This window comes from Apteryx mantelli, chromosome 1 (assembly GCF_036417845.1).
Source record: "Apteryx mantelli isolate bAptMan1 chromosome 1, bAptMan1.hap1, whole genome shotgun sequence".
NCBI lineage: Eukaryota > Metazoa > Chordata > Aves > Apterygiformes > Apterygidae > Apteryx > Apteryx mantelli.
This window is the reverse complement of record NC_089978.1, coordinates 107,153,922-107,172,979: the sequence shown is the minus strand read 5'-3', so window position 1 is coordinate 107,172,979 and position 19,058 is coordinate 107,153,922. Positions and strand designations below refer to the sequence as shown.

The 19,058-nt window shown below is 43.3% G+C and overlaps 1 protein-coding gene across 7 annotated transcripts in view; it reads right to left on the bottom strand.

Annotated features, from left to right (window-relative positions):
• Positions 1-17,849, bottom strand: part of CYYR1 (cysteine and tyrosine rich 1) — a 57,952-nt gene extending 40,103 nt beyond the window's left edge. The window contains exons 1-4 of one of the 7 annotated variants that reach the window (XR_010884649.1): positions 17,735-17,820; positions 15,430-15,588; positions 15,231-15,333; positions 195-734 (exon numbers count right to left, since the gene is read on the bottom strand). Coding sequence is in view for 2 of the 7 variants with exons in the window: in XM_067299513.1 (XP_067155614.1) it covers positions 15,231-15,336; positions 17,735-17,813 (185 nt within the window). In the remaining 5 variants the exon portion in view is untranslated. Of the gene's footprint in view, positions 1-194; positions 735-15,230; positions 15,589-17,734 lie in introns of those variants that run through there. The other 6 variants (XR_010884651.1, XR_010884648.1, XR_010884647.1 and 3 more) reach the window with 6 other exon arrangements.
• Positions 17,850-19,058: the final 1,209 nt, after the last annotated feature.

Here is a 19,058-nt window from a genome sequence, read left to right as displayed (position 1 = left end):
GCTTATCTTCATTCTTCTTGACCTTTATTTGAGAAGATGCCCTGAAACACTAGATATTTTGTATTACATCTGATGGCACTAATTCAAAGACTTTTCAACCTATATTCACCTATCAGAGATCATAGGGCAATCTCCTCCCCCCACCCTTTAATCAGCCATCTTGGACGGCTTTCAGAAATAGAAATGCAGTCACATCTGATTAAGAGTCCATTTATTGCATTTCATGGTTTAACAGACATGATGTAACTGTATTAGTGGAAGGTACAGAAGGATGAAGAATCAGAGTAACGCACCAAGCAGAGAATGCAAGGGCTTTTGGGAATATTGTTGTGTGTGTGCAAGCGTGTGTGCACTTGCGCACTATTTTTTTTTTTAAATGAACAGGAAAGAGCCATGCTGCCAAGATTAAAAAAAAACAGAAACTAAATGCACCAAAGTCAGTATACACAAAGACATTCAACTTTCTAACACTGGGGAGCAAAATTTCAGCTGTGGAAAGCAAGTGTTCCAAAACCGTCTGGTGGCTCTGAATGCCCTTGTCCGTGCGAGACCCCCTGCAGGAAGACTGAATCTTTGGAGATCTCCCAGTGCCTTCCCGCTGGAGGTGAGCCTCTTGCTAGATACATCAAAATGGGATCTGGGATCCCTAAACAGTTTTGAAAGCAGGGGCTGTAATTTGTTTTGGTTTTAATTAGGTTGCATAGATCATCTCTGATTTTGCTGTTGCTGAATTTCTGAAACAACACAATAACAATGACATTTAATTAGAATGCTGAAAATTTTACTGTCTTTTGTTAACGTGCTAACATCATAAGAGAAAGAACTCATGTTTGTGTTCAGAAAAGTTATGTCACAGATAACACGAAAACAGCTTTCCTTCACTGCCTTGTCAGGAGTTGTTCGCCTGCCCAGGTGGTGCTACTTCTGCAGCGAAAGATGACAATCTATCCTTTACCCCTTTTGCTTCTATTTTGAGCTAATGTTTCATCTGGCACCAGCTTTGACAAATTTTGGTTGTAATCAATAACAGCTGGAATAAGGCCTCCAACATAGTTCACACGAGCTGGCTAATACAACGGTGTCAAGGCCTAGCAAAGAAATTTGGCCATCAACGGCAGAGCCACTTCTAGGTCTGAAATTGTCCATATCAAGATCAGAGAGGGGCTCTTTTGCACTATTACGAGTAATATGCATTACGGGTCCAAGTTTCAATCTATATCATGATGTACATCCCTCACACATTGAAAGCATCTCTGTGGAAGATGTATAGGCATATTACAATCCTGTTTTGCTCCCCAAAAATCATTTGATTCAAGACTGCACCACAAAGTATACAAAAGAGGAACAAATTAAGGTCACAGAAACCCCCTTTAATCTATCATCTGAGAACTTGCAATGTGCATTCATTTAAAATGTATCTCTGTCATACACACACATTTATGACTAAGGATTTTGCATTCACATCCTAGGACCTGACTGGCATTTGAAAAATTTTCAGCACAAGTACTAATCCCCAAAGAACTTCAGCGCAAACAACCCTCATTACACGCTAATTCTTTGTTGCATCCACTTTTTGACATGTCAGCCAGTTCTTAATCCTTTTAACTTCTTAATGAAGTAGGAGCTGCAGAATGGCATCGTACCGTAGAAGGTCACTGATCTGTCCCCGAGCTTCGGCTGTACAGGGAGCTGCCATGGTACATGGCAGGGAGAAAAGCAGTCTGACTCGGATGGATCCTGGTAGCAGGGGACGGATAGCTCTGAGACAAAAACCTTTCTAGGGGGATGAGTCTTAGAGAAGCAACAGCAGGCATTTAGGGCAAAGGAGTAGCGCAGCTGCAATGCAGAATTTCCTCCAAAGAGCTGATTTTCTGCTTCCAGCTTGGATTCCCAGGTGGCAGTCAAGGCAGCGGCAGCTCCCAAAGTGGAGACCAGGCGGAGTTGCCTTCGGTCAGCTGATCTGCGCCTACAGCATCTCCGACAGTGCAAGAGGCATGGGACCGCCTTTCCCAGGGGAGCTATAGTGAAGATGCTCAACCAGTGGGAAGAACGAAAAGCAGAGCTTTCTCCACCTGAACAGTTCCTGTGCTGCCATGGATAAGCTGTCCTTTCTAGCCCAAACTGTTTCTATTTTGGCTTCGGGACCTGTTGGGAGCTGCTACAACAGAAGAACAAAAACCTTCTGGGCAATGCAATCACTGCCAAAGCTTTTGTTTTCCTGCAGTCATGAGGGTCTTCCAAATCCACCAATGGGCCAGTCGGGGGGGGGGGGGGGGCAGAGACAAAAAAGTAGAATAAGCAGTTATTTTCTGAGGAAGAAGCAGCTAAAAACACAAGAATAAAACAGTAATGAAAAAAATGCCTAGAAAACAAGGACCAGTCTGAAGTTCAGCTTCAGGCAACTTCTTAAGTAGGTCAGAGGAAAAAATGCAAAGCTTACAACTGATTTCCCTGGGGGAGGAACCTCCATTCCCCGTTTTATGGAACAGGCCCCTGGATGGGACAGTTTGGGCTGCTCCTGTGAAGCCAATATAGGATTTTGTTGACACCACCAAGAGCAAAGTACTCCTCAAATCTGAGTACGGGCCACGCAGCCCTAGAAATTTTCAGAGTTGTGGACCAAGTGAAACCTTCTTCCAGACAGGCCAAATGATTTCATTTGCCAGTTCTGGAGGAAAATTCAGTAGCTCTTCTCACACTGGGCCATATTTTCAGCCAGTGTATGCCAGCATAACTCCAGTGACTTGAGGATTTTGCCCAGTTAATTGACTGCTTGTATCTCCTGACACAAGTCAAAAAATGAAAGAGCGATAAAAAAAAATAGCAACAGCTACAACTGTTCTACCGGCGGTTACGAAGGCGCTGTTAGTTCTGGCAGTTATTAAAACCATCCAGTGCAAGTGACAGATAACAGTAATAAATCAGCTGACTTGTTTCACAAATCCACACATCCAGGGTTTTCTGTGAACACAGCAAGTATTCAGTCTAGAAAAAACAATGACATCTCATTACAAAGCCCTATCAGCAACCGAAACATAGATTAAATTATCGACACGCAATGAACCCAGAGTGAAAACCCTCACTTGAGGCATAGCTCCTTTAGATTTAAACAGCAGCTGTTAACTGATAACTTGCTTTCCAGATTCACAGAGCAGTAATTGCTTTGATATTAGCTCAAAGAGGTACTGATTTTTTTCTCAAAGCGAGGGCTGCATTCTCATCAGGGCGGCTTAGAAAGTACACCAGAAGATGCAAGAAAGCACACCTCTAGCGACAGCACACTGTTGCCCCGTGCCACGGCTCCTCCAGCTGCCCGGCCTCAGCGACGCGAGGGCCAAGCACAGGGCACTTCCATCTTCCCTACAACTCTGCTCTTCCTCATTTTCCCCATCCAGTCGGCGTAGCTAGAAACACCTTAAAAAAAACCCAGTGATCTTCTGTCTGAGTCAGCAAGTTGCCCAGCGAGGAGTAACCTCCCCCCCTCACTTCTAGCAACAAGAACTTCCAAGAAAAAATGAGTCAACCTTTAATGAGAATCTAATCTAGTCATTAAAAGTTCCTAGCGTAATTTGGGATTTTAAGTAGTTCTGTGATAACAACAACTCTTTGGAAGGAAAATAAGACAGAACTATACAGAAACTTAATTGACGCCATCTCAAAAGTACCTTATTGTAACCTAAGACAGACTTCAGATTAGAAGGAGATACACAATCGATGGTATTTTTTAAACTCATTAAAATATCAGACAATCTAAAAACCTCTCAGCCCAGAGCCCACAGAGAGTTCTTTGGCTCAGAACAACAGTAGTCTCTCTGCAGCTTCCTGTTCCCAGCAGCCCGAGCGAGACCCCATGGGACAGCTTCCCAGCGCTTTGGAGAGGATCGTAGCTTCCTCAGATGCATCCCTGCAGTATCCCTTTGGCTAATTACTCACAGATATGCTGAGCAAAACCTCCCTTGGAGGAGGAAAAAAACCCAAACCCCTTCCTTAAGCAAGGAAGCATGGCTCCAAAACAAAAACAAAGTTGCTTTACAGCTTGCTAAATCAGAGTGATATAAAATGGGGCTGTTTACCTAGCAATGCATGGGCCAGTTCACATTCAGAGATGGTTCTGTCTGTCGGGTAAACAACCCTGAGCACAGTCTGCTACACAAATGCCACCCTGGAGGTTAGCTTGAAAACAGCTGTTGGGAGCCTCTGACTTCAGGGGAAGACCAGAGAGAGACCCCTAACTACCCGCTTCCCTACAGCTTCAAAATGCTGGAATAGGCCAGACCTAAAATGAAACAAATGCTTACTTCTGTGGCTAGTGCTAAAGGACCTTCCCAGTTCATCAAACCCATACCCTTGCTCGCACAGGCAACCCCGCTGGATAACCCATTTCATGAGCTGATCACGCTGCATCATGCACCTTTTGGGGAAGAAGAACGAGTGGGGCAGGGTGTGAGGAGAAAGCAGGACAAATTTCCTTTCTTGATCTCAAATTTTAATGTAAAATAAGTTTATATCAGAAGATAGCAACAACGTAAACTTGCCAAATATAGACGTTAATTACCACGGCTTCCCTCTTAATTTCAGCATATTATCTTATTATCTGAATGCAACGTATTATTTGAAACATACAGCAGACATGCCACAGTGTTTACAGTATAACTGCCACATAGCAATTTTGAAAGCATTATCATCAAGCTGACACTTTATTACATTCCTGGGAATACGCAAGATCAATCATTAAGTTTCATTCAAGAATCATGAAGGCTCAAGCATAAAAACGCATTGAGCTTTGTTTAAGACAATTTTTGTGTTGTTAAAAACAGAAATGAGGGCCATAACTTCTCATCAATCCCCCATCCCCTTGAAGTTTCATTCTTTCGCTCTCCACTGGAATTTAATATGAAATTATCTCTGTAAGGAGTCGGGGAGGAAACCAATGCAAGCTAAGCAGATTGGTGATTGTGTAATCCATTTTCATAATTTCAGTTTATGTAAATAGGCCATCTATTTCCAAGCCAAACACAGGGTAACTACAGTTGACTAAATATTAGCTTCCAGGCATGTAAATATATTAGGCATCATCGGACACGGTCTCACTGCGTTCCTTGGGGATGAGAACCACACAGCAGAGCAACTCGGCACACTGCAGCGCAGGAGAAGCCCTGTCCCAGGGTGCAGTTTCAGCAAACAGGAAGACAGACAAAAATAACTGTTGTCTTAAAAGAGGGCAACAAATTTGCATGTGAGATGCTCTGACCTAATAGGTTTATGGGAAGGTTACTAGTTACTTAGATTTGATTAACACCAAGACATGTCATTCACAACTGAGGGAGGCTTTGTGCCAGACACAGCACAAAAAACACTCACAGGGAAGGTGAAACCCTCTGCCCCAAGACATTTTCATCTGACTGTGCTGATCCATGGCATATTCAATGTCCACACTGGGATGTCAAACTTTGGCTTCAGGTAATCAAAATCCTGCCTATAACCCAAATAATCTATCTTTACTTGTGATAGTTTATACTGCATTCAGAATTGACTAGCCCATCACCAGCAAGAGTGCACACTACTTGGACGGCAGACAGGCAATCCCCTGGCATCATTTCTTTGCCTGACAGGACATTATGAAATAAGACTGAAGTAACTGAGAACTGATGTTTTGAAACCCTTGGATCACAATATGCCATATAAGTAGAAAGCAAAGATGGTTACAGAAAAGCAGGTGCTTTTACACAAAACATAACACTAACAAAAATCTTGTTATTCTTCCAGGAAAATCTTGAAGATTCCAAGAGATATATTTCACCAAGGTTTCAACAAAATGCTATTAGAGTTGCTTTAGTCCCAACAATGAAAAGTAAGTGTTAAATTTATGCTGGCTGCTTATTTTCTCTCCTGTTGGTTTACATTTCCAAAGCAGCAGATGAAGAGAGGCCCTAAAGCTCAGGGACTTGCTGAAGGATTTGATCCGAACAAAAGAATTAAGAGCTGCTGTCATGTATCGTTTAAACACCATCATATTATAAGTGCTACTTATAAGTAATTAATTAATTTGGGGTCTCTCCGAAGCTTGTCTTCTGTCCCTGAATTCTCCTCTGTCTATTATCAGAAAATTTCTGTTTCCCTTCCTCTCCATGCTTAGCGGCCTATCGCAGAGGTGGCAAGGGAAAGGTGCAGGACACGAGAACAAGAGCCCTGCAGCGTTCCTCCCTTCTCCCCATTCACACCCAGCCCAAAGTCACAGACGCTGGCCTTGAGCGCTCAAGGCCAGGGGGACTCATAGACGTCAGACAGCCTTGAACGCCCAACGCTAGCTGCTACTGATGGGTGCCACCAATTTGACATTTCAACAGTATCGATACCAAAAAGGACTGTAACACCAGCAATTACTCTAGATGGTTTCAGTCTTGTAAGAAAATGGGAAAGTAGAGTTTCAAAAGCAAAGAGATTATAAAATAATAATTATAATGTATGGGTGTATATATATACATATATATATGCATATATACACACACACATATATACATACAGATTTTTGTGTGTGTGTATATATGATTAAAATGTTACAGGCAGCAGTTGCAATCCCCTGCTCTCCCCTCCTTGCTAGCCCTCCTGTCCTCCCAGCCCATGGTACCTTACTCAGAGGGCTCCTGGGGGTCTTTGCCTCCAGAGGAGGCTGCTGCGGAAGATGCCTGCTGGGGGAGCTGGCACCACTCCCTCCATGGAGGGACATGGCTCTCCAAGGCTAACTGTCTCCCCCCATCCCAAAGGATTATTTCTATTCTGTTCCTTTTCCTGGGGAGGAAGAAGGAGCAACAGCGGTGGAGGAAGGGAAGAAAAGGAAAAGGCACTACCCCCCGCCCGGTCCTCTCTCACACTGCTGTTGAAAGGGAAAAAAAAATCAAACACACAGGCACCAGGAGAGCAGGGCTGGGCCAGGCAATAAAGGGTAGCACAGAATAAAGGTGCAGTTTACATGAAGGCATCAGCCCCCACATTTTGGACTGCATTTCATATGTTGCTCACAGTCTACTAACTCTGACGCCCCGTTTAGCAGCTGAAAAGAGGTACCTGGCAGCAGTACCCTGATTATACCCTATTAGACCATCTTGACTATGGACTGTTTGAAGGACTGAGGTAGAGATGGCTTATACAGTCCCTCTGCACTCGAGTAGCAGTGTAACAAGTGCACGAGGCACCAAAAAGTCAGGCTCACTGCATCCTGGCTGAGGAACAAATGCCTCAGCAACAGCTGTAGACCTTCAGTACCTCTTGTGCTTGCAACAAACTGTACCATGGTCCTCAACAAAGAGAGAAGCTGGAACATACAGCATTAAAGCAGGCCTTCCTCGTGAACACAAGGAATAACTCTGTTTACCAAGGGCAGTAAAAACCTCTTCTGTGCGTGGATGAGCCATCAGAGGGAGATATTATGATGAAACATGCCAGCACAGTTTGTGGTAATAGTGGCTCACTACCCCATACTAAATACTTATGTACAGAAAAGTCCCAGGGCAAATCTCATATTCTACAAAAATAAATCGTTACAGGAAAAAAGATTTTTTTTGAAAGTGTGAACAATTCAGAAAGTAAATGTCAACTTTTTGTTTTTTAACAGAGAAAAATCATTAAGAAAATTTCACTGAATCTCTAAAGATGATATTAACTACTGTGGAATTTCTATCTACTTGTGGTTATAAATCTCAAAGGAACTTGCAGCTGCCCTGTGAATTAATAGTTCATTTTCTTTTAAATTTTAATAAATCACTTATATACTCCAAACTTTATTTCTGTCCCTTAAGGAGGCCCATTATGATTAGAACTAGAGTTTATCTTTCTAGGAAGATATTGTTCAAATATTGAATTAGTGCTACAGGTTTTATTTGGACTGGCTGCAATTACACAGTGCAAGCATGAAATGGCCCCCTCGCACATCTTTTGACCCCAAAGTACCTTCATTAATAACCCTGCTCTGAGTTACTGTGATATTTCTTATTACACAGCAACCAGTACAAAATGCAATACACTAATCCTCCGAGAACCCTGCGAGCTCAGTGAAATCTCAGAATTAGTCAATAAAACAGAAATTCTCCAGCTGGTGGCAGGGACTACGTGTATGCAGCTGAGAAATGCAGGGAGCTACTGCGGGGAGCGGATGAGTCAGCTGAGATGGGATTTGTCCTATGCATCTCCTCACCCCCAAGAGTGACGCACCTCAGTAAGCAGCACTCGAACTGGAAACAGGGGAGCATAAGGTGGCAGCAAGCATGGAAGGTACCATGGTTATTTTAAAAAAAAAAAAGAAAAAGAAAAAGGAAAGAAATTGTTGCTCTAACACTTGGATTCAACAAGGTCCTTGAGCTTACAAATTGTCCCATTAGAGCCAGTGCATGAAATCCCCACTGAAGTAATTAGTTTATTGATTTCAACAGGATCAGGACTCTATCCACTGAGTCTACTCACAACCCTGAAGTTACACACACACACACATATACATAAACAGGTCTTCCCCCACTCAAAAAAGAAAAAGGAGGGGGAGTGGGTAAATAACAGACAAGGTAAAGTTTTTATGAAGAAAGGACAGTCATCTTGTGATCAACATAATTCCCAGACTCAGTCTTTATGCCAATCTTTTACTATACGGTAAGAAAACATTTATCTTTCATGCGACCAAACCACATGGGGAAATCTTACCAGCTACTAAAGCAGGCCATTGCAAGTGATAAATACAAAATCATCTCTCTTCTACTGAATAATCTTTTCAAGACAGTTGGGTATAAATAGGGTAATTTATCTGAGTCCCTTATGAATGCTTATTTCTCCACCCCTTACCGTGAGTCTTCTGTAAGCCACAGAGAACATTTCACAGTGATTTATACCTTAATGCTTCCATTCTCAGGCCAAATTTTAACAATCTTCCAAATGATGAAAAACAGATGATCAGATGATCCACAGAGACATCAACAACTTAAATTTTAGCAAAAAAACATGGTAGCTTTTTCTTTTATGAACAACAGGCCTCACATGCTTAAAAAGACTTCCAGTTTTCATAAGAAAAATTCTAGTTCTCATAGCTACTTTCTAAATACTAAAAGCCATGATTCTTAAATGTGAAAAAAGTCCCATCAGTCCCAAACATTTCAAAATAGTTAGTCAGCCACCCAAAAAATCCCAGCTTCAGCTTTAAAATCCAAATAGGAGGTGGGAACTTGAAGAGGGAGCTATCTTTTTATAGTCACCATTACCATTGGCAAGCAACACAGTTTTTTTTCCCCCCGTTTAGAGCTGGCTGTTCTACTTAACAGCCAACGTACAGCTTGTCACAACACAGGGTCAGAAATAAAAACATGAAGGGCTAAAGAAGGAACGCCCTGTGTTTTAATTCTGGCACTGACAAAGGTTTCCTCTGCAGCCACCACCAAGAGCAGATACTGCTCTAGTCATAAATCTGATCACACATTCCCCGGCAAAGGATATGCAATGGAACAATAGGCACGGAACAAAAAACAACTGCAAGTTCAATCACTTTGCGAAGGTCACATTTCGCATACCAGTTCTCTCTCCAGCAGATCTTATAATGAAACGTGGCCCTAGATCTTCCTCTAAGCTTACAGCAGACTGCAATTAATCAATCCTCTGCAGAGGGCCAGGCAGACACCTCTCCCGCAGAGGTTTTCCCGGGCTGAGGCACGAACAGCACACTTCTGCAGGTACTCCAGATGTTGAAGACTAAGGATTAAAAAGCTGAACTTCTATCCACCTCTTACCCAGAGTGAAAGGGAAATTGTTTTAGTCCAGTCATCGGAGTTTTCTCCTTATCGATTGCAGACTGATAGCCAGCCCCCAACGCGTAGCACAAGCATCCTCAGGCTCTGCCTCCATCCCCTCACAGCTCAGGGCGTGCTCTGTGTGCTTATTCAAGGAGACTCGCCAGACCAAAAGTCACAATTCAAGACAAATGGAAAAAATATTCATTGAATCAGGCCTCTGGCTCACCTTCTGGTATCTTCTCAGAAGTCCCAGACCCACGGGCATGAAATGGTAACTGTCAGGTAAACTGCAGTTTTGCATATTGTCCAAAAGTGCTTCAATCATGTGAAATTTTGAACACTGCATTGATGAAAAGGAACTCAATTTTATTTTAAGCAGAGTACCAGACAGTTGAAGTGCAGACATAGAACCATCCCCAATCCATATGTTGCTTCGCATATTTACTGTGGGATGCCTGAAAATGTCTAATTTTAATTATTTGGAATTCATAGTGAATGCTAAGCTTCCTGATTTTTTTATTCACTATGAACTCCAGAGACTACATCTCCATATTCTTAACTTTCTAAATGCTAATTCTGTTCTTTGGTGCACTCCTCCTCCATACCCAACCTCAATCCCATATTCGCATATCAAGCGAATCAGCTTAAGGGGCATTCTTTATTTCATGAAAATGGCATTCTTTGAGGTCAGCTGCTTTTCTCAGAGCACTCCTGGATATAAAGCACTTCACTTCAAATGCCACACTTGGACATACTACGAATGCCTTCTTTTTCAGTTTGGAAGGCTGGAGCATACACACAATTTTTACGCTAAGCATATTCTCTGCCTCTTTTCCTCCCATTCTCTGTCTGCCTTCCTTCCTTCCTGGCCACATTGTGCAACCCTAGACAAAAAAAAAAAAAATCTCGCCCCCTCCAATGTATATTAAGTTCAAGTAAATAACACCTGATGTTTCATCAGTCACCAAATAGTCTGTTGCTTCCTCATTATCTCTGGTAACATTTGTTCCATCTACTCCCTTGCAAATCCCCATTCACTATCTGTAATGAGATCACAGTTCTCTAAAGTTTTTATTTACTTTTTCTTCCATTTACTTTTGAAGTCCCTGGAATCATGTGTTGTATTTTTTTTTAATAAAAGTTATCCCAGATTAAGTCATTCTAAAGACATTTACCAAGAAACTTCATACACTTTGCAACACAACGTATCATCACTGCATCTCAGCTTTCTTCTTCTGTTTAAGCCAATGTTCCAGTTTCTTCCCCCTAAAGAATCATCCAGGAAGATACAGACTGATCACACTACAGCTGAACAGCTATCAATGAGCTTTTCCAAATACTGTGGGCCAAATCTGGGTCCCTTCATTTCTGCTGAATATTCAACTGGTCCAGCAGTATTCATGTAAAAGAACAGTTTGTTTATTTTGCCCTCTCCTCTTCATTATTCACCTAGATCCGAGAGGATTTCACATCAACTCACAGCTGCAGACAAGCATGAAAAGGCCAAGCTGGCATCCAGAACTGCCCCTGACAGCACACAACTACTGACATCTCCTCCCAGAGAGCTCCCTGCAGCTTAAAAGCCGCACTTGGGCCACAATAAAGGCACAAGAAAATACAAAGAGCACTATCACAAGTGCACACACAAATTTGGGATCTGGAGAAGAAACCCCTTTCGTACCGACTTCCACTGCTGAGGAGCTCTGGGACTCCAAGCTGGAGCTGACTGCAGAGTAACCAGACCATCTCCAACTCCACCGAATGACAGAAAGCAAAACCATGGTGGCTGGTTAGTTACCAAGATACTTTTGCTGTGGGCAACACGGGAGCATCTGCTCTGGGAAGAGAAGAGTGCATTTCTCTCGGTTCCCTACCTTGGTAGCAAGCTACCGAGGCAGATGTAGCACAGGGCAATTGATGAAAGGTCAGTCACAAATGACTCAGTAGCTTAAAAAGTAGCTTCTGAGGAGGAGGGGAATTTGAATCTCTTGACTCAAAGAGCTGGGATCATGCAGGAAGGCTGCAAAGGATGCCATCAAGCTTTCTTTTGATGAGGAGTGAAAAGCCAGACAGAAGGAATTGTTTGGCAACCCCAGCGTCTCTGCACCTTTTCATTCATTTCATAGAAATAGCTCTATTACATTGCACAAATCCAAACATAAATCTGTAATTTGTCCAAGGAAAAACATTTTTAGAAAAACATCTATTGAGCACTAGATGCCTAGCAAATAAACAAGAGGAAATGCATATGCATCGGAGGAAATAATGACAGGCTGGAACTATTGAAAACTAGTGGGAAGGGAAATATAACTGGAACCTCAGTGTTGTAACACCTTGCTCTGAAAGGGTATCATGAAAAAAGGGAATAGGAGGAGGAGGAGGAGGAGAAGGAGGAAGGATGTGTTACTTTACATTAGAGATGTTCATGGGATTATAAATGACTCAAAAACAGACCTTGAATGTTTACAGAGTATATCTCTTAACTAGTCCAACTAAAGATGGAGTTATGGGAGCATCTCTTACAGGCCTCTAAATCCTAATATTAGAGTGAGCTGATCACTCGCATCTGCTCTTCATGTGCAAAAAAAAAACCCCAAACTAATCACAGATGCACACAGCCTGGAGGATGTTTGCCAAAAACCTCATGCGACTAAAGAAAAAAAATTCCCTAATGTCCTAAAAAGATGATGATTTCTTAAAACAGAAAACTCAGTTGTTCACAGAAAGCCATCAGCAAGCAGGGATGTCACTAGCAGGGGTTTCCAGATCCCAGGGATCACATCTTCTTCTAATGCAATTTCATAGGTTTGTTATTTGGGGTGAGGAAATGAGAAGAAACTTTGACTCGTAAAGTTTGCACATAAAAACAAAGACCAATATGGTGAAAAAAATAAAAAGAGAAAGTTATTGTTATGGAGCAATCTAAATGGCATAGTTAAAGTCACAGTCCAACAACATGTTTTGTAATACAACTAAATGCAAGATAGGACCTCTAACAATGAACAATTGGCAAGCTTGAAGTGGCAGACATGCTTTGGGAACAGTGACATGAAGACTTCCAAATGAACCTAGAATTTGTTCCAGCTCTATTTTCTGTGATCATCATAGATAACTGCTTCAAAACAGATACTCAAACAAAGATATAGAAAAAAAAAATCCTAGTAGGACCCCTGGCAAAGTTCTGTGCTCAGCTCTGCTAGCCCCACTTTCAGAAGGAAGTGAAAATACTAGAAGGAGCTCAAAGGAAAGCTGAAGAACTGACCCATGGGCAGGGCCAAGCAAAACAAAGCAAATCTTACATGTGAAGCTGAGAGAGTTCACCCAGCTCAGCAATAAGGTTGAAAGCTGTCATGATGACTACTTAGGGCCACATTTCAAACTCGCAGATAAACTAAGACCTGACATTAAGAATTTCAGATTCATTATAGATGAAATTTCCTGGCAGTGTGAGGAAAATTAACTAAAGAACAGCATACCAGGGCAGATGGTCAACTCATTAATGCCTGAATGCCTGAACAAAATGAGATTACACATGTTTATAGAAGACACACCCAGTACAGCTTCTAGGGAAAAAAAATCTATGGTTTGATCATGCAAAATGTCAGGTCACAGGAGAATAATGACTCCTGACTGGCCTTCGAGTCTATGAATTGGAGTACTTAACCATAAAAAATGAGAAGAATCAAACGTTCTCTTCAAGATAAGCTGTGACAAACAAGCACTTGTAGAGAGCCACTCCAATGTTCAAAATCATCCAAATACACACAAATCTTTCCAATGTTCCAGCATCACTCACACCCCAGACCGAATTCAAAGCTGCTAAATAAACATACAAGAGACTAAGCAAGAACCTGATGCTGAAAGTGTGATTTGAACGTTTCAGTGATTACCGTAAAAAATCCCCTGGCTGATCCTTTCCAAAGCACAGCTCTGACATGAGGCTAGACAAATGCCAAGGATGTTCATGTGGAAGTGGGAGAAGAAACTGCTTGCTTCGCTGCTTTATAGGAAGCCTGCTTTTTATAATGGGCTATCCTGTGGTATCACATCCAACATTCCTAAGCGCATATGAGCTAGAATAAGGTATGCAAAAACCAGCACCTCTTTCCACGCATCTAAATCAGAAAGCAATCTTGGAATGAGAAAAAAAAAATCAAAGCAAACATTCCCTAGGCGAGAGCAAAAATCACTTGTCATTCTCCAACAGTAACAGGCAATCTTAAATACACGCTCTTTTATTTCCAGAGGGGTGAAGGATTCTGATGCTCTATCACCATTTTATTTACTTTAGCCCAGGAAGTGTCTGATCTGCTTTAAAAGCTGTGGATCAATTCTGTATTAAAATACCATCACTATGCCTACTCCTTCAAAGTGCTATAAAATATACTGAAGGGAAGACTAACATGCTCCCCAGGTACCATGGCTAAAACAAAGCATGCAACAGAGGAGCCTCTTCTAGAAAAAGCAACCACCACCTTCCCACTCACTCCTCCCCAAGCACCGAGCAGTTCAGATGACATACTTCTTTTTCCTACTCTGCTTTTAGTCAAGAATACAAAATAAAAATATGTCACTGACTGCATGCTAAAGGTTAAGGAAATTACTGATGGGGTTGGCAAAACAGATGGTAAGGTGCCCTGTCTTGAAGAATAACACTGTATGTTCTGTTTAGGTTTATCCTCACACATGAATGTAATACTTATGGTTGTCATTTACATTAATCATGTGCTGGCAGGCACCCTGGGTTTCTCTGAAGAGAACACTGAAGCAGAGCTAACAGCTCCGCTGGAGCCTATGTATTTAATGAACAGTATACTCCAATTTTTTCCTCTGTATAGGAAATATTCATACCCACCCTGTTTCATCTGCTGTGTTTTTCTTTTTTGTGTGTTAAACACTGTACAACATGCTATTCATACAACGGTGTTAAAGGAGCAGATTACCCTCACACAGAAAATATTCAATAAATTCCACAGAAAGCCAGAAAATCATTTAACAAAAACAAAAAAGTCAATAAAAAGAAAACAAAGAGCACTGAAAGGGAAAAAAACCCTCAAATCCAGGTCATTTGAATAGTGGTTTGACTGAAGTATTGTAACAAAGCCTTTCAACCAAGAAATACAAGATTTCTATTCATAGCCCTCTTGATTTGAAGAGCTTGAAAAAAAGTTCTCAGTCTGTGGAAATAAGCTGTAAAGATACTACATATCAGTGTACACAATTAAGGACATAGCTTCAATTTTAGCACATATCTGATATAAACATGCTTTAAAAAGACATGAAACGTGAGACTACAGGACTACCAATATTTGTTACCAGCAAGGAAAAAAAAAAAGGCAAACAAAGCCGAAACCAAACCAAATTCTGCCACTGTTTATTGCCAAAACACATTTTTCAGCAACCTGGTTTTACATCAAGTTCATGAACACAGGGCATCGGTTTCCTCTAAAGAGCAAACATACTTACGAAAGGACATTCCCAATGTAGGCATAATATGAACAGCAGTAGGGAGTAGTCCCATCGCAGCAGTAAGCTTTGCAGTCATTATCACATTGAGCCAGACAATTTTCTGCTGAATAAAAATAACATTCATGTGGTCAAACAGCAACAACAATGAAATACCTTACAGCACAGCTTTAAAGAAAATGCAATCTAACAGTTTTACACAATCACAGGACTTCACTCGAGGCTTGACCTGACCCTGTAATCCAAATGGCAATCAATTCCTCCTCATTCAAAATTTCAGTAAGAGGTACAGATTTAGGTGTTTTGTATATGGGTGTTTTGTAGTGGGCTGTATCAGTTCCTTCTCCTAGTTAATCATCTAAAAAAAAAAGAAAAAAAAAGAAAGAACATTTCAAAATGTCAAGGCATCATGGATTATCTTTCAATATTAAACACAGAGTGCAAAGAAAAACCTGAGGCCAGAGAGCCTGTTTTACTGAGCTGCAGGGTGGAGAAACTGGAGAATGAAGCTGCCTGGAAAGTGGCTACACCCCCGGTTCAGTCCGTTGCCTGATCTCAGCTCTGGGTGTAAATGAGAGCCGCCTGGGGCCGCTTTCCCCACTGCCAGCTGGCACCAGCGCCCCTTGCCCTGTACCGGCATGGAGGGGCCACGGCGGTGCTGCGGCACCCCTCTCCTTCCTGGCCCTGCAGCAGCACCCAGCGGGGCGCCCAGCTCTGCCTGTGCAGTGGCTTTTGCCTCCATTTCTTTCTACCTCCGTTCCATTTACTGCCTTTCGGTCATGCTGATCCCGCTTTCCACGTGCCTGAGCTCCAAGGTGGGAGCCAGGCAATCCTACCTCCTTGCAGCCTGCTGCCGTGGCCACGCTCTCGCTCATCTCTGACCACAAGTTCCCACCTCTGCCTTGCACTGAGGCTCCTTCGTGTGTGACCACATGGGGAACCACTCAGGCTGCTGATCCCTCCTAAAACTCCTCACCTGAATTTTGCTGGTTAGATTTTACCAGGTCAGCTCCCTGAACCTGCTCACGTTTGGTCTCGCGAGAACAAGCACGAATACAAGGGTCAGGGCAGGAACCCGTGGAGAAGAGATAGGTGCGCAAGGCAGCACGCAGGTCAGCTCACCCTGCTGAGAACTGTGTAATTACCCCCTTTTAAAGAAATGCACATGCATAAAAACGTGGGATGATTCACCCATCTGGCTTAGAAAACCACACGAACAACTGAAGTGACAGTGATGTCCGAAAGGAGAAACGGGGCCAGTAACTTCTTGAATCAGATCTGCTGTGAAGAAATTGCAGTGTGGGACTGTGACCTGTACAGGACTTCTCATGCCAGCAATTTCAAACTTTTGCACTGTTATGTTTCTGGAGCGAGTGCTTATGTCTTCAGATACGCCTCTAAAATGACAGGCAAGTACTGGTACTACACAAGAAGTAAGTGCAGCAGCCACATGCAAGTTAAATTCCTGCTTTCTCACAAAACCTGGAGGTATCAGAGAAATTGGAGGCCTGCACGTGCAAGCACCTGAGCAGTCCTATCTTCCTGATAACAAGACACTGGGGTGAGGGTATAAAAAAAACCTCACAGTATTTCTCCCATAGGATGATGGTTTTGTTTTTTCGCAGTCTGAGATGGGTTTAAACACAGCATATCCTGCTCAAGAGAGGTCTACTGAAATAGCCTGTACACACTCTTCTAATTCAAGTAGTCTGTGTTTATTTTCAATATCTTAAATCATCAACAACACTGAAAAGCTTCTCTTGTCCCCAGAGACACCAAAGTTATCAGCTGATACAGAATTTAGTTCCCAAGTACTGGGTATAAACCAGAGAATTTTGTTGGCTTCCAGTACTGGCAATTCTGGCATTATTGATTCAGGCTCTGGTTCAAGAAGTACTTAAGTATGTATTTAACTTTATGCATTCCCTAAAGTCCCACAGTAAGGCTGCACAGCATTCCTCCCTCAGCTGGAGCTTCAGCAGCTTTTAGCAAAACCAACACAGTGTAAATTAGTCACATGGATCTGCATCTAGACTTACTCTAAGTTGACACTGCCTGTCTCTTCTGGACTGCCTTACCTACATTAAAGTTTTTTGGAAGTAGTCATTCACCCCAGTGGCTCCTCTGCTCTGTATTGCAAAGTCACAGAAGAAAACCACTGGAAAAATTTATTTTTAAATCAACCAAGTTACACAGATCTTCCCTCCCAAAGCCACATTTTGCGGTGGAGTGCTAAAAATGCGGTTACCCATCTGCATTTGTGGCAGCACAGCTATGAAAAACTTCAAAAAAAAAAAAAAAGTATTTTTAGGCATGGTCAGAGGTCCCTACACACATATCTGTCCATACGGGTCTGCCACAGCATCGTCACGGCTCCAAGCCCCAGTTAATCACAGCCAGTATTAAAAAGTTCAGCTCGCACCCGGCTTCCCCCCCGCGCCCGGCGGCCCCTCGCCGCCCCGCTCACGCCCGCCCCGGCCCCGCCGCCCCCCGGCCCCACTGACCTGCGAGTAGCAGCAGCAGCAGCAGCGCCCCGCAGGCGGGGAGCCCCCGGGCCCGGCCGCGCCGCCCCGCTGCCTCCATGCCGGCGGCGGGCGCGGAGCCGCCGCCCGCCCCGTCGCGGCGCGGCGCGGAGGCGGGCCGGGGCCGGGGCCGGGGCTGGGGGCGGCGGCGGGGCCGGGCCCGCTGCCCCCCGCCGCGCCGGGGCCGCCCCCGGGCTCGCCCGGCGGCGCCGTGGGCGGCTGCGGCGAGGCCGCCCCGTCGCGGCGCGGCCCCGAGCGCGGCGCGCTCCCGCCGCCCTTTGTCGGCCGGCGCCGGGGCCGGGGCCGGGGCCGCGCTACCCCGCTCGGCTTGTGTTTTTCCTTCCTCCGGTGCTGGGGCGTAATATTCGAGCCTAACTTTTTTTTTTTTTTTCCTGCTAGGATTAAGAGCGTGTTTTGTTTGTAACCGCAAGGGCACCATTAAAACATCGAATACGGCACATTCTCGTAAACAAGAGACACCGTCTACACTAGGGGCCGTAGCGACAACAAAATCTGGTTTCTTCACGCGTGGCTCCCTATGTGCGTGGTCCTTTGCAGGACACACGAGTAAGCTGAATAAGCGCAGAACTTTTTTTTTTTTTTTTTTTTTTGGGGGGGGGGGGAGTGTTAAAGCCTGATCATATATCTAACTAAAACGCCCTCAATCTGCCCTTGTTGTTCAGTATTAAAGTCGCTCTGCGGCCAGACTGGAGATAATACTTTCTAAAGTGTTTTTCAAGAGTGGTTTTTGACAGCTATGTTTAAATGCCGCCGTAGTTAACTCCGTTCAAGAATTCCCATAGATGCAGGACCCAGAGGCCAAAATATTTACCCTATGGTCTCAGAAAACAATAGAGTTAGCTCTGACTTTGTAATGAATTACAAGTCAAGGAATGCACTTTGAAACGTTAAAGTATGCACGCAAAAATGAGAAAAATCCACAGGTGTTTCTGCTCATAAAGGGCTTCCTGCTGCTGGCAGCTTACAAGGGAAAGCTGACAGGGAAGCATATAATGAAATTATTTTTTAAGGATTTAGCTATTCTTCTCCAACAACAACAACAAAACCCCAAACCACCAAACCAAATCACTTGAAAGCCAGTTGCTTTGTTTATCAACCCACAGCTGAGTATTTTTATGCACACCAGAACCTAACCATCAAAAAAGAAAAGCAACTTTTTCTTTATGTTTTCAGCTAGCCTGCAGTGTGTGTCCCTTAGTTAATGTAACAGCCTGAATTAAATGAATAAAAGGAAATTTCAGTTAAATTTAGCTTCTGAGAGTAAAACTCAGACCAGGTGGGTAAC